The sequence below is a fragment of the Ranitomeya variabilis genome, chromosome 2, assembly GCF_051348905.1.
Source record: "Ranitomeya variabilis isolate aRanVar5 chromosome 2, aRanVar5.hap1, whole genome shotgun sequence".
NCBI lineage: Eukaryota > Metazoa > Chordata > Amphibia > Anura > Dendrobatidae > Ranitomeya > Ranitomeya variabilis.
The window spans coordinates 854,737,709-854,750,667 of NC_135233.1; the positions used below are offsets into that span (position 1 = coordinate 854,737,709).

The window sequence follows — 12,959 nt, forward strand, 5'->3', positions numbered from 1 at the left end:
TTGGGGTCCAATTTCTCTTGTTACCCTTGTGAAGATAAAAACTTGGGGGCTAAAAAATCTTTTTTGTTAAAAAAAAATATATTTTTTATTTTCACGACTCTGCATTATAAACTTCTGTGATGCACTTGGGCATTCAAAGTTCTCACTACACATCTAGATAAGTTCCATGGGGGGTCTAGTTTCCAAAATGGGGTCACTTTTGGGGGGTTTCTACTGTTTAGGCACATCAGGGGCTCTCCAAACGCGACATGGCGTCCGATCTCAATTCCAGTCAATTTTGCATTGAAAAGTCAAATAGCGCTCCTTTGCTTCCGAGCTCAGCCATGCGCCCAAACAGTGGTTTACCCCCACATATGGGGTGTCGGCGTACTCAGGACAAATTGTACAACAACTTCTGGGGTCCATTTTCTCCTGTTACCTTTGGTAAAATAAAAATTTGGAGGCAAAAAGATCATTTTTGTAGAAAAAATGCGATTTTTTTATTTTCACGGCTCTACGTTATAAACTTCTGTGAAGCACCTGGGGGTTTAAAGTGCTCACCACACATCTAGATAAGTTCCATGGGGGGTCTAGTTTCCAAAATGGGGTCACTTTTGGGGGGTTTCTACTGTTTAGGCACATCAGGGGCTCTCCAAACACGACATGGCATCCGATCTCAATTCCAGCCAATTCTGCATTGAAAAAGTCAAACGGTGCTCCTTCACTTCCAAGCTCTGCGGTGCGCCCAAACAGTGGTTTACCCCCACATATGGGGTATCGACGTACTCAGGAGAAATTGCACAACAACTTTTGTGGTCTAATTTCTCCTGTTACCCTTGTGAAAATAAAAATTTGGGGGCAAAAAATCATTTTTGTAGAAAAAAATGCGATTTTTTATTTTCACGGCTCTACGTTATAAACTTCTGTGAAGCACTTGGGGGTTCAAAGTGCTCACCACACATCTAGATAAGTTCCTTAAGGGGTCTAGTTTCCAAAATGGTGGGATTAGGGTTGGGATAAGGGTTAGGTGTGTGTCAGGGATAGCGGTGTGGTTAGGGTTACCGTTGGGATTAGGGTTATAATTGGGGGGTTTCCACTGTTTAGGCACATTAGGGGCTCTCCAAACGCGACATGGCATCCGATCTCAATTCCAGCCAATTCTGCATTGAAACAGTCAAACGGCGCTCCTTCACTTCCAAGCCCCAAACAGTGGTTTACCTCCACATATGGGGTATCGGCGTACTCAGGAGAAATTGCACAACAAAATTTGTGGTTAAATTTCTGTTTTTACACTTGTGAAAATTAAAAAAAATGGTTCTGAAGTAAAATGTTTGCAAAAAAAAGTTAAATATGTTCATTTTTTTCTTCCACATTGTTTCAGTTCCTGTGAAGTACGTAAAGGGTTAATAAACTTCTTGAATGTGGTTTTGAGCAGCTTGAGGGGTGCAGTTTTTAGAATGGTGTCACACTTGGTTATTTTCTATCATATAGACCCCTCAAAATCACTTCAAAGGTGATGTGGTCCCTAAAAAAAACATGGTGTTGTAAAAATGAGAAATTGCTGGTCAACTTTTAACCCTTATAACTCCCTAACAAAAAAAAATTTTGTTTCCAAAATTGTGCTGATGTAAAGTGGACATGTGGGAAATGTTATTTATTAACTATTTTTCGCGACATATCTCTCTGATTTAAGGGCAAAAAAATACAAAGTTTGAAAATTGCAAAATTTTAAAAATTTTCGCCATATTTCCGTTTTTTTCATAAATAATCGCAAGTAATATCGAAGAAATGTTACCACTAACTTGAAGTACAATATGTCACGAAAAAACAATCTCAGAATCAGCGGGATCCGATAAAGCGTTCCAGAGTTATAACCTCATAAAGTGACAGTGGTCAGAATTGTAAAAATTGGCTCGGTCATTAAGTACCAAATTGGCTCTGTCACTAAGGGGTTAAACGGCGTAGTGAGAAAAAAAGTTAAAACGCCAGAATTACATTTTTTTGGTCGCCGCAACAATGCATTAAAATGCAATAACGGGCGATCAAAAGATTGTATCTGCACCAAAATGGTAGCACTAAAACCATCAGCTCGGCAAGCAAAAAAATAAGCCCTCACCCAAACAGAGATCACGAAAAATGGAGACGCTACGGGTATCAGAAAATGGCACAGTCTTTATTTTAAACAAAGTGTGGAATTTTTTTTCACCACTTAGATAAAAAAGAACCTAGACATGTTTGGTGTATATGAACTCGTAATGACCTGGAGAATCATAATGGCAGGTCAGTTTTAGCATTTAGTGAACCTAATAAAAAAGCTAAACAAAAAACAAGTGTGGGAGTGCATTTTTTTGTAATTTCACCGCACTTGGAATTTTTTTCCTGTTTTAGAGTACACTACATGGTAAAAACAATGGTGTCGTTCAAAAGTACAACTTGTCCCGCAAAAAATAAGCCCTCACATGGCCATTTTGACCAAAAAATAAAAAGTTATGGCCGTGGGAAGAAGGGGAGCAAAAATGAAAACACAAAAACAGAAATACCCTTGGTTCTTAAATCCTTTAACTTTCCCATGTTATCATTCCTGTATGTGCCCTTATTACGTTCAATGCTTTCTGATCATTTCTAAAATCATTGAAAATTTTCCTGGCAATACAATTAGATTAAAAGAAAAATCTCCACAATGTTCTGTTTTCTTCAAATAAATTTTATATCTTACATTTATATATATATATACTCATATATTTTTATATATATATTAAAATTGCACATCTTTTTATAAAAACTTTTTTTTCCAAATAAACAACAAGGGAAAACACAATAAAAGAGAAAATGCAACATTAACACATGTCCATGTAGCAGAACACTGGGTTGGTTTAACAGCTGACCCTTCAGGGTGGAGGAACCTCCTGTTATAGGTGGGTTCTGAGATTAGGGACATACCATCATGTTCCCTTCAGTAAATAAATGTCTTAAGCAAATTAGTCCAGGTAGATTTAAGTTGTGCATTTGACATTTGATGCACCTCCACGAAGGTGTTATGTCATCGCCTGCAAAAAAAAAAACAGAGAGAGAGAAAAGAAAATCAAATCTAAAGTAGCAAAAATATGACTTGTCAAGGGGATATACACCTTGAATATGACATTTTATTTTTTTTTAATTACAGGAGTGAAAAAAATTAAGACAACCTACAAATCTATGCAATTTTTTATCAGTATAATCGTACTAACCTGTTCGTCATTTTCACAGTGCAATGGACGTTGTAATAACTAAACCGAATAGCGATGGCATAACTGCTGTTTGTTTGTTTGTTTTTTGCCATTTGACAGCACTATTTTTTTTTCCTTTTTCAGTACATCATATGGTAAAATGATTAGTGTCATTCAAAAATAAAACCCCATCAAAATTAGGGTTCGTTTTATGCTAGACATATCGATGGAAAAAAGTTCTGGCTTTTGCAAGAGGAAGATGAAAAAAAAAAAAAAATGACATGCAAAAATAGAAAATCACCGATTCATGAAGGGATTTAAAAGGTTATAGAACACATGACTTGAAGCATAAAAATCACAAAAAAGGTACTAAACAAAAGGGTATATTTTATTTACCATAGAAAGTTACCATAAAATAGAATTAAATGACAATTAAAATCCAAATATCACCATCCATAATCTACTTGGGATAATACCCTGTGAAGCTTCCCAATAGCATAGAACACATGCCTTGATGTGTTGCACCACAGAAACAGGGTACGGGCACAGAGGTAATAAAGCAGAGGGAGATTTTTTTCAATATAACCAGCAGTATTAGAATAATAAAGTGCCGGTGAATAATATCCAAAGTGGCTACAGTCCCCTACTAACACATGGGTATGGGGAAACACATATCCCTCAATTCAAAATCGGTCTCTGACCGCATAGTAAGAAACCCATCGTGTGAAAGAACAAGTGTTCCAATTATATATTCTTACCCATATCCTTTTCCATAGGTGCACACACGCGCCCCGAAGCGCGTTTCGCTTTCGGCTTCCTCGGGGGGCCAGCATGATCGGGGGGTGGTCACTTTGGATATTATGCACCGGCACTTATTATTCTAATACTGCTGGTTATATTGAAAAAATCTCCCTCTGCTTTATTACCTCTGTGCCCATACCCTGTTTCTGTGGTGCAACACATTTTTTCATGGGTGCACCTGTACCGTATATTCAAATAGCTCTGTTCGTGATACTTGGATTTTGATTGTCATTTAATAGTATTTTATGGTAATTTTCTATGGTAAAATATACTCTTTTGTTTAGTACCTTTTTTGTGATTTTTATGCTTCAAGTCATGTGTTCTATGCTATTGAGAAGCTTCACAGGGTATTATCCCAAGTAGTTTATGGATGGTTTCCGAGGACTATTATTACGGTATCTGTATCTGAGATTTTGTATTTGAGGGTTTTAAAAGGTGTAGCAGAAAGATGGGTGAGGTTCGTAAAGCGGATAAACGAGGGAAATGCTGGGTAAGTATGGAGCCAAAGATATCTGTGTGTCAAACAATGCAGAGGTGAATCACAGATGGATGAAACAGACATGGAGGTCTGGGCCACACTGAGAAAATGCAGAAGTCACCGGTGAGCAACTCAGTATCATTTTTGCCTCTGTCTGAGGGTATGTGCACATGTTGCGGTATGGTGTGACGATTTTTCCGCAATGATTTTGGTAAATCAGCAGGTAAACCGCACTGCGGATTTACCATGGAATTACAGCGGATTTACCGCGGTTTTTGTGCGGATTCCACCTGCAGTTTTACACCTGCAGATTCCTATTGAGGAGCAGGTGTAAACCGCTGCGGAATCCGCACAAAGAATTGACATGCTGCGGAATATAAACCGCTGCGTTTCGTCTTTTTTTCCACAGCATGCACACTGCGGATTTTGTTTTCCATAGGTTTACATTGTACTGTAAAACTCATGGAAAACTGCTGCAGATCCGCAGCGTCAAATCCGCTGTGGATCCGCAGCAAAATCCTTAGCGTGTGCACATAGCCTTAGACTATGGCCTTCATTCATTAATGCATGCCAGTCTTAATGAAATGTGCACTGGAGTAAGATGTAGCAAATTCATGCTTTGAAAAAGAACACACTGTTCGAAACGCGTAGCCTGCTGCTACTCACTCTCTTGTTCACCACATTTTTTGGACTTTGCATTTTACTCTCAATAAATTGGATTATTTTTGGAAGCTGGATTTTCTTCTTGTTTTGCTCTACTATTCACGTGATGACTGCACGGTATCCGAGCTTCCCCACAGCACATGCCTAGCAGGTGAGCTGGTTTCAATTTTTTTTTTCCTTCTTTTAGCAAATTCATTTCTTGTGTAATTTATGCCATCTTTCTGGTCCACATTACGATTAGTGATGAGCGAATATACTCGTTACTCAAGATTTCTCGAGCACGCTCGGGGTCCTCAGAGTATTTTTTAGTGCTCGGAGATTTAGTTTTTCTTGCCGCAGCTGAATGATTTACATCTACTAGCCAGCTTGATTACATGTGGGGATTCCCTAGCAACCAGGCAACCCCCACATGTACTTATGCTGGCTAACAGATGTAAATCATTCAGCTGCGGCAAGAAAAACTAAATCTCCGAGCACTAAAAAATACTCGGAGGATCTCCGAGCATGCTCGAGAAATTTTGAGTAACGAGTATATTCGCTCATCACTAATTATGATTAATTTGTATTTTTCAAGAAAGCATATACACTCACTGGCCACTTTATTAGGTACACCTGTCCAACTTCTTGTTAACACTTAATTTCTAATCAGCCAATCACATGGCGGCAACTCAGTGCATTTAGGCATGTAGACATGGTCAAGACAATCTCCTGCAGTTCAAACCGAGCATCAGTATGGGGAAGAAAGGTGATTTGAGTGCCTTTGAACGTGGCATGGTTGTTGGTGCCAGAAGGGCTGGTCTGAGTATTTCAGAAACTGCTGATCTACTGGGATTTTCACGCACAACCATCTCTAGGGTTTACAGAGAATGGTCCGAAAAAGAAAAAAAATCCAGTGAGCGGCAGTTCTGTGGGCGGAAATGCCTTGTTGATGCCAGAGGTCAGAGGAGAATGGGCAGACTGGTTCGAGCTGATAGAAAGGCAACAGTGACTCAAATCGCCACCCGTTACAACCAAGGTAGGCCTAAGAGCATCTCTGAACGCACAGTGCGTCGAACTTTGAGGCAGATGGGCTACAGCAGCAGAAGACCACACCGGGTACCACTCCTTTCAGCTAAGAACAGGAAACTGAGGCTACAATTTGTACAAGCTCATCGAAATTGGACAGTAGAAGATTGGAAAAACGTTGCTTGGTCTGATGAGTCTCGATTTCTGCTGCGACATTCGGATGGTAGGGTCAGAATTTGGCGTAAACAACATGAAAGCATGGATCCATCCTGCCTTGTATGGAGCATCTTTGGGATGTGCAGCCGACAAATCTGCGGCAACTGTGTGATGCCATCATGTCAATATGGACCAAAATCTCTGAGGAATGCTTCCAGCACCTTGTTGAATCTATGCCACGAAGAATTGAGGCAGTTCTGAAGGCAAAAGGGGGTCCAACCCGTTACTAGCATGGTGTACCTAATAAAGTGGCCGGTGAGTGTATACCTTGAGGAACATAGTTCACACCACTTGACTCCAGAACCTTTTCTCAATTAAAATATGAGGAATGCATTCATGAAGTAAAATGATACATTTTAGGGCGTAATATGGTCTATTAATGATTACTTGAATATCACACGGAATGAAGTTAAAATAGTTACAATAGGTGTAGTATGGTTTCCTTACTTCTGTTGTGAGCTGTTGTATGACCCCAGGAGGTGGGAGCTTGCAAATTCAAGATTCCAGTCAAATGTCTCCAAGACTTTGTGGCACTCCACTCGGGACTTCAGTCCAAGACCGAAAAGCTGCTCAACCTGAATAGCAAGAGGTTTTTTTTGTAAACAACATACACAGTGAAAAGTTACAATACAAGAGATCACTGTCAAAAAATGTTAAAATGCCATTTTCAATTATGTTAACCCCTTAGCGACCGCCAATACACCTTTAAACGAAGGAAGTTAAGGGTACTTATTCCTCAGCGCCGCTTTTTAATGGCGCCAAGAAGTAAGGTTATAGCGCCCCCCAGTGTCGGAAAATCTCCGGGGTCTCGGCTAATCTTTGCGATTGCCGTTATTCACCTAAGGCCGGAGTTACACTAGACTGTAATACGGACGAGTGCAATGCGATAAAAAATCGCAAAGAACTCGGCCCAATGTTAATCTATGGGGCAGCTCCTATTATCCGTTGTTTTCTCGGCCGTATTCAGGTTCCGAGTGAAATCGCAGCATGCTGCGATTGTCAGTGTATCTCGGCCGAGAATCGCCAATGCAAGTCTATGGGTGCGAGAAAAATAGGGATTTTTGTGTACTCACCGTAAAATCCTTTTCTCCAAACCATTCATTGGGGGACACAGACCGTGGGTGTATGCTGCTGCCAATAGGAGGCTGACACTAAGTGATACAAAAAAAGTTAGCTCCTCCCCTGCAGCATATACCTTCCTGCTGGCTCTCAGGTAACCAGTTTGGTGCAAAAGCAGTAGGAGATCAATAACAATATAAAGTATAGCATTATATATGAGAGTATAGCATGTCAAACTATAAAACAAGCAGAAGCTAATAACAGGGTGGGAGCTGTGTCCCCCAATGAATGGCTCGGAGAAAAGGATTTTACGGTGAGTACACAAAAATCCCTATTTCTCCTTCACCTCATTGGGGGACACAGACCGTGGGACATCCCAAAGCAGTCCCTGGGTGGGTTCAACATCAGATCAGGCCCTGTGTAACCGCTACTTACAAGAGCGCCACCGTGGCCTGCAGAGTCGGCCTGCCCAGACTCACATCTGCGGAAGTCTGGGAATTATAGTGCTTCAAGACTGCATGCGGACTGGACGAACCCGCAAGCTTGCAGGCGTGCTTTACCGATGCCTAGTGCCAAGAGCCCAAGAAACCTCAGTCGACAGAGTGGAGTGGAGTTAGGCTGATGTCTAACCCGGGAGGACTCTTGGATGGTGTAACGAATCCACCAGGCTAACATGGCCGATGAAATGGCTAAACCCTTCCTGTAACAGTCAGGAAGCCTTCCTCTGACCGTCAGGAAGCCCAAATAAGGTGTCCAACCTTCGGATGGACGCCGAGCACGATACGTACCTACTCAGAGCACTCACTTCTTCCAGAATATGGAGAACCCATCCCTCCCGTTTTATGGACTGATGCCGAAAGAGATGAGGGAAGAACGATGCACTCGTAATATTGGGAATACAATACCACCATGGTAACAAGGGACGGGGCTGGCCTGAGGACAACCTTGCCTTGATGGTAATAAGGAAAAAAGTCTGAAAGAACAGAGCGTCTAGCTCCGAAGACTTGTCAGGATGATGGGATTGCAGAGAAAAAAGGGGCGACCTTCCCTGATAGTAAAGTCTGTCCAGATCAAAAAAAGGAGTCTACTGTAAGACTCCAAGGACCATTTTTTTTCCTTTTTTCGGGCATGCGCAGTTTGCGCTGCCCTTCGAACTTACAGCGCAGGCGCCAGGGACATTCATGAAGGAAATGGAGGTGGTGCCCGGAGGCCCTGAGTGATGGCTGGGAGGAGTTTGTGTCAGGGGGGAAGACATGCCCCCCTGACAAAATAGAGGTATGAGGGACAAATTAATACAACGATTATTTCAGCTTTGGCAGGGAATCCAACTAAAAGAGCCACCTTGACAGAATGCAGCATTAGAGCAGCACAAGGTGGCTCCTTCAGTTAAAAACGCCTGGGGGGAGGGGTGACCGGTTCCCTTTAAGGTCCCAAAGATCTAGTGGTATGTGAAATGGAAGGACCACATGTCAAAACTCCCTGCGAGAAAGTCCCTACTTGCAGTTTCGTTGCAATAAGTCGGAAAAAAGTACTAGCTCTGCAAACAAAAAACCTAACATGGTCCGTGTGGCTCTCCCAGGACCACTGGGGGCCTTCTTGCTTCCAAACGACTCTCGGAAGTAGGGGAAGGGGGGTTATGGAAACTGGTACCACGAAAGAACCAGAGCTCTCACTGCAATGGCTTTTGGATCTTGAAGCCGAACCATGAACACAAGTACATTAGCGTCCAGTCTGGACGCCATCTGATCTACATCTGGAGTGCCCCAGTGAAGACAGATCTGATGGAAAACTTCCGGGAGAAGTTCCCACTCACTTGAGGCGGGACCCTGATGGCTGAGGAAGTCTACCGCCCAGAGATCTACTCCTGAGATGTGTACTGCCAAGATCACTGAATGATAGATCTCGGTCCATCAGAGAATGTGAGATACCTCGTCCATGCTGCCTGACCGAGGGTACCTGCTAGATGATTGACGTATGGCACAGCCGTGGCATTATCCAATTGAATTCAGATGGGGTGACCCGCCAGAAGGCAGAGGACCTGCTGTAGGACTAGCCGTATCGTTCAGATCCCCAAAACAAAGATCGGGAGAAGAAGGCTGGCATCGGTGATCACTAATAATCATTGAACCGGAAGGAACTCCACTGGATGAGGAAGAAGCTCAGAGACTATCCTCTGAAAGCCTGTTTGACTTACAGAAAACGAATGGAGCGAAGGAAACAGCTTCCATTGCTGTCACCTTTTTTCCTCATGAGCCTCCCAGCAAATCGAATGGAATGAGTGATCAAGTAAGTGAGTTCTGAGTTGAAGGGCCACGGCCTTGTCTCAAGGAAGAAATACCAACCCTCTGGAAGTGTCCAGGATCATCCTCAAAAAGGATATCTGCTGGGCTGGAAAAGAGGAAAAACCTGTCTAGATGAAGCTGCCAGCCCAGAAGAGAGAGGGTATAGCAGATATAGAAGACTCAGCGTAGTCCTGGAAGAGCGGCTAGAAAGTCGATCGGATAGGGCAGGACGACCACGCCTCTAGGGTGCAAGAGGAAGATGACCCTTGCAAACACTCAGGGTGCGGTAGCAAGGCTGATGGACAAGGTCGTGACTTGAAAATGTTGTTTGCGAATGGAAAAGTGAAGGAATTTTTGAAGAGGGGAAAATAGGAATGTGAAGGTAAACATCCCGAATGTTGGTGGATGCCAGAAAATCCACCCTTTTTCCGTTGAAGTAATGGCTGAGCGGAGGAACTCCATTCGAAGAAGGAAGACCATGTCCAGCTTGGTAAAAGTTTGAGGTCCAGGATCAGTCTTATTTTTCGGTCCCCCTTTTTGCAACCAAGATCCCTTAGATCTAGACCGTCCTGGACAATTCTTCCACTGCTGGTTCGGTCTATAGGAAACATACGATCCTAGGGAGTCATGTCAGAGGCTTTTTGAACGCAGAGTACGCTTCCATACTCAGCTATAATGCCCTTCTAGGTGTAATGGCATTTGCTACTGATAGCACCGCACAACTAGCTGCATCCGAGAGGCGTGAACCAGCTAGTCTCCTGCTCAAGAAATGTTGATTGACCAGCTATACTGTCTTCAGGAAAAGGTTACTGATGTGAATCAAAGTAGTTAAGGTCTCCAACCAGGAGACCACTGCTCGAGCAACCCATGCGGTGGCTAAGGAAGGGTAGAGCACTCAACCCGAGGCTGCAAGACGGACCAAACCAGATTTGCTATCTGACAGTCCGTTGTAATTTTAATTGATGACCCATCGGGCAGGAATACTGGTAGACAAACCACAGGAAGCTCTACCCGGTTAATCTGCCAAGTGGCAGAATGCATGGCTGTATCCAGAAGGTCAGGAAAAGCTGTTTCTTGCTACCTCCGCTCTCTTTTGACAGTGCAGAGTTAAAATGATGAACCCTCGATCCACCACCCTCTTAACAGGGAAGTGGAGAGGGATCGTCCGCCTTCTTGTATCATCTGCTAGATAGTGGAGATGCAGAGGAGGGTGCTTGGACGCCAAAAAAGGGTGCCAATGTACATCCACAGAGTTCAGGTCACCGGGTGGACAGGGCTGGTTCCGGTGTTAGGCCTGGCTGCAGAAGAGTATACATGGAGGCGACACTGCATGTGCTTGTCTATTGATGGTGTGGGGAGATCAGTGCCCTTTAAAAGAACCAGTCGCCCCTAACAATCAGACCAGGCATGGCATCCCACGTCGTAGGGGGGTATACGTGGAGGGGACACCCCACGTGTTTGCATATTGGCTGAAAAAGGATACCGCGCTTGCAGAGGCTTCTGTCCAGTGGATCGCTTATCCGGACGCTCCCTGAATGACAAATGCTCTGCGAGGGAGTTTAGTCTCCTTATGAGGGACACTGCGTGATCTAGAGAAGAACTGTAGCCCTCATCAATCAACAGAGATTGGTTGATGATATAAATAGGCGAATCCATCCTTTTCTGAAGCTCTGGTGAGTCCAGATCCAAGGCAGTATCCGATCCATATCAGAGTCTTGTTCTCAGGAAATCATTGGTGAGGGAGATCAGGAAATGAAGCTTCCATTTTCTAGACACCTGTACGTTTCTAGAATACTTGCGGCCCCTGCTAGCCGATGGCTCCCATGTAGGAGAGGAACCATATATATCGGTTCTGCGAGCACTCCGAGCCACAGAGTGTTCACGGAGTGCTTTAATCTCTTGATCAGAGAAGCCATGAGATGTGGCAGTGATGAAGCCCACTCAGGGGAAATATGGTACTCTGGTATAAGCTGGGATCGGCGGCGGAGGGTTCCGGAGTTCATTTAGGGTGACCAGCTTCGGACTGGTCATGTGCCTTTAAGACAAGGTAATGCTAGTCAAATGCCTTTAAGACCAGGAAATGCTGGTCATGTGCCTTTTAGACCAGGCAATCTTGATCATGTGCCTTTAAAACCAGGGAATACTGGTCATGTGCCTTTAAGACCACTTACTTCCTTACCCGGCTGCAGTCGTTGTGCCCCTTTAATGTAAAAAACCATCGCCCCTGCCGGCCGGGTGGACCAAGATGGCCATCGGTAGATGCAGAGGTGTAAAGTCTCGCAGAGAGCGAGAGGAGACATTTTGGGGGCGGAGCCACGTGACTTCCATGAATAGGCCCAAGCCGGGGCCTAAATTTCTGCAGCCAGCAGGAGCAATACCAGGGGTAGAATAGAGGGGCAGTGGGCCAAGAAAAGTGAATGCTCCCGTGCCAGACAGAAAACTCCAGAAAAGATGGGCGGAGCCGCCTTAGCGTGCCATAGTGCGGGTGCGACTTCCGGGATGCGGCCTACACATCGACCGAAGCCGGGAGCTAAATTTTTGCAGCCGGCTGGAGCGTTACCTTAGGTAGGTGGACCACAGGGAAGCTGCGGCTGCCTGTCAGCATGTTAATATCCCACTGCAGGGGCCCATCGCTGACTGGATCCACTCACAATTGGTGCGCATCCCGGCATGGAGCCGCCGCGGATGACTGTGCTGTTCTGCTGGTCAGGTATTGCAGCGTGGACGGTGCAGGGATAAAGCGATAACCCTCAATCCAATCCATCATCCCTTTGTTAGGGAGGTGGAGAAAAACCGTCCGCCTCCTTGTGCCATCTGCTTTAACAGTAGTGGCACAGTGGGGGCTGCTCGGACGCTGAAGAGATGGAGCCTCTGTACATCCACGGAGTTCAAGCCCCCGGGTGGACAGGGCCAGTTGTCCGGCATTAGGCCTGACTCCAGGAGAGGATACATATAGGCGACACTCCATGTGCTCGCCCGTTGCTGGTGTGGGGAGATCAGGACCCGAAGGAACCGTCGCCCCTGAAGTGAGCTCAGGCATGGCTCAGGCATGGCTTCCCACGTCGCAGGAGAGGGTACAGGGAGGCAACACTCCGCGTTCTCGCCGGTTGATGGTTCGGGGGAGATGGGAACCTTGAAATGATCCGTCGCCCCCTTCACTCCGTTAATTAAAAAATAAAAATTTACAGAAAAGTAAAAAATGAAATAAAAACGATGGGGTCTGAACCAGACCCATGTGCCTCCTACAGACACTAAGCAAGAACTGGTTAG

At 44.4% G+C, this 12,959-nt stretch overlaps 1 protein-coding gene across 8 annotated transcripts in view; it reads right to left on the bottom strand.

Moving 5' to 3' along the window:
* Positions 1-2,639: 2,639 nt before the first annotated feature.
* The window catches only part of TNK2 (tyrosine kinase non receptor 2), a 350,655-nt gene continuing 340,335 nt past the window's right edge, over positions 2,640-12,959 (bottom strand). For 6 of the 8 annotated variants that reach the window (XM_077290239.1, XM_077290240.1, XM_077290237.1 and 3 more), the window contains 2 exons: positions 6,796-6,923; positions 2,640-3,026 (listed from right to left, as the gene is read on the bottom strand). In XM_077290239.1, the coding sequence (XP_077146354.1) occupies positions 3,020-3,026; positions 6,796-6,923 (135 nt within the window). In that variant the 3' untranslated portion in view covers positions 2,640-3,019. The remainder of the gene's footprint in view (positions 3,027-6,795; positions 6,924-12,959) is intronic. The other 2 variants (XM_077290241.1, XM_077290242.1) reach the window with 1 other exon arrangement.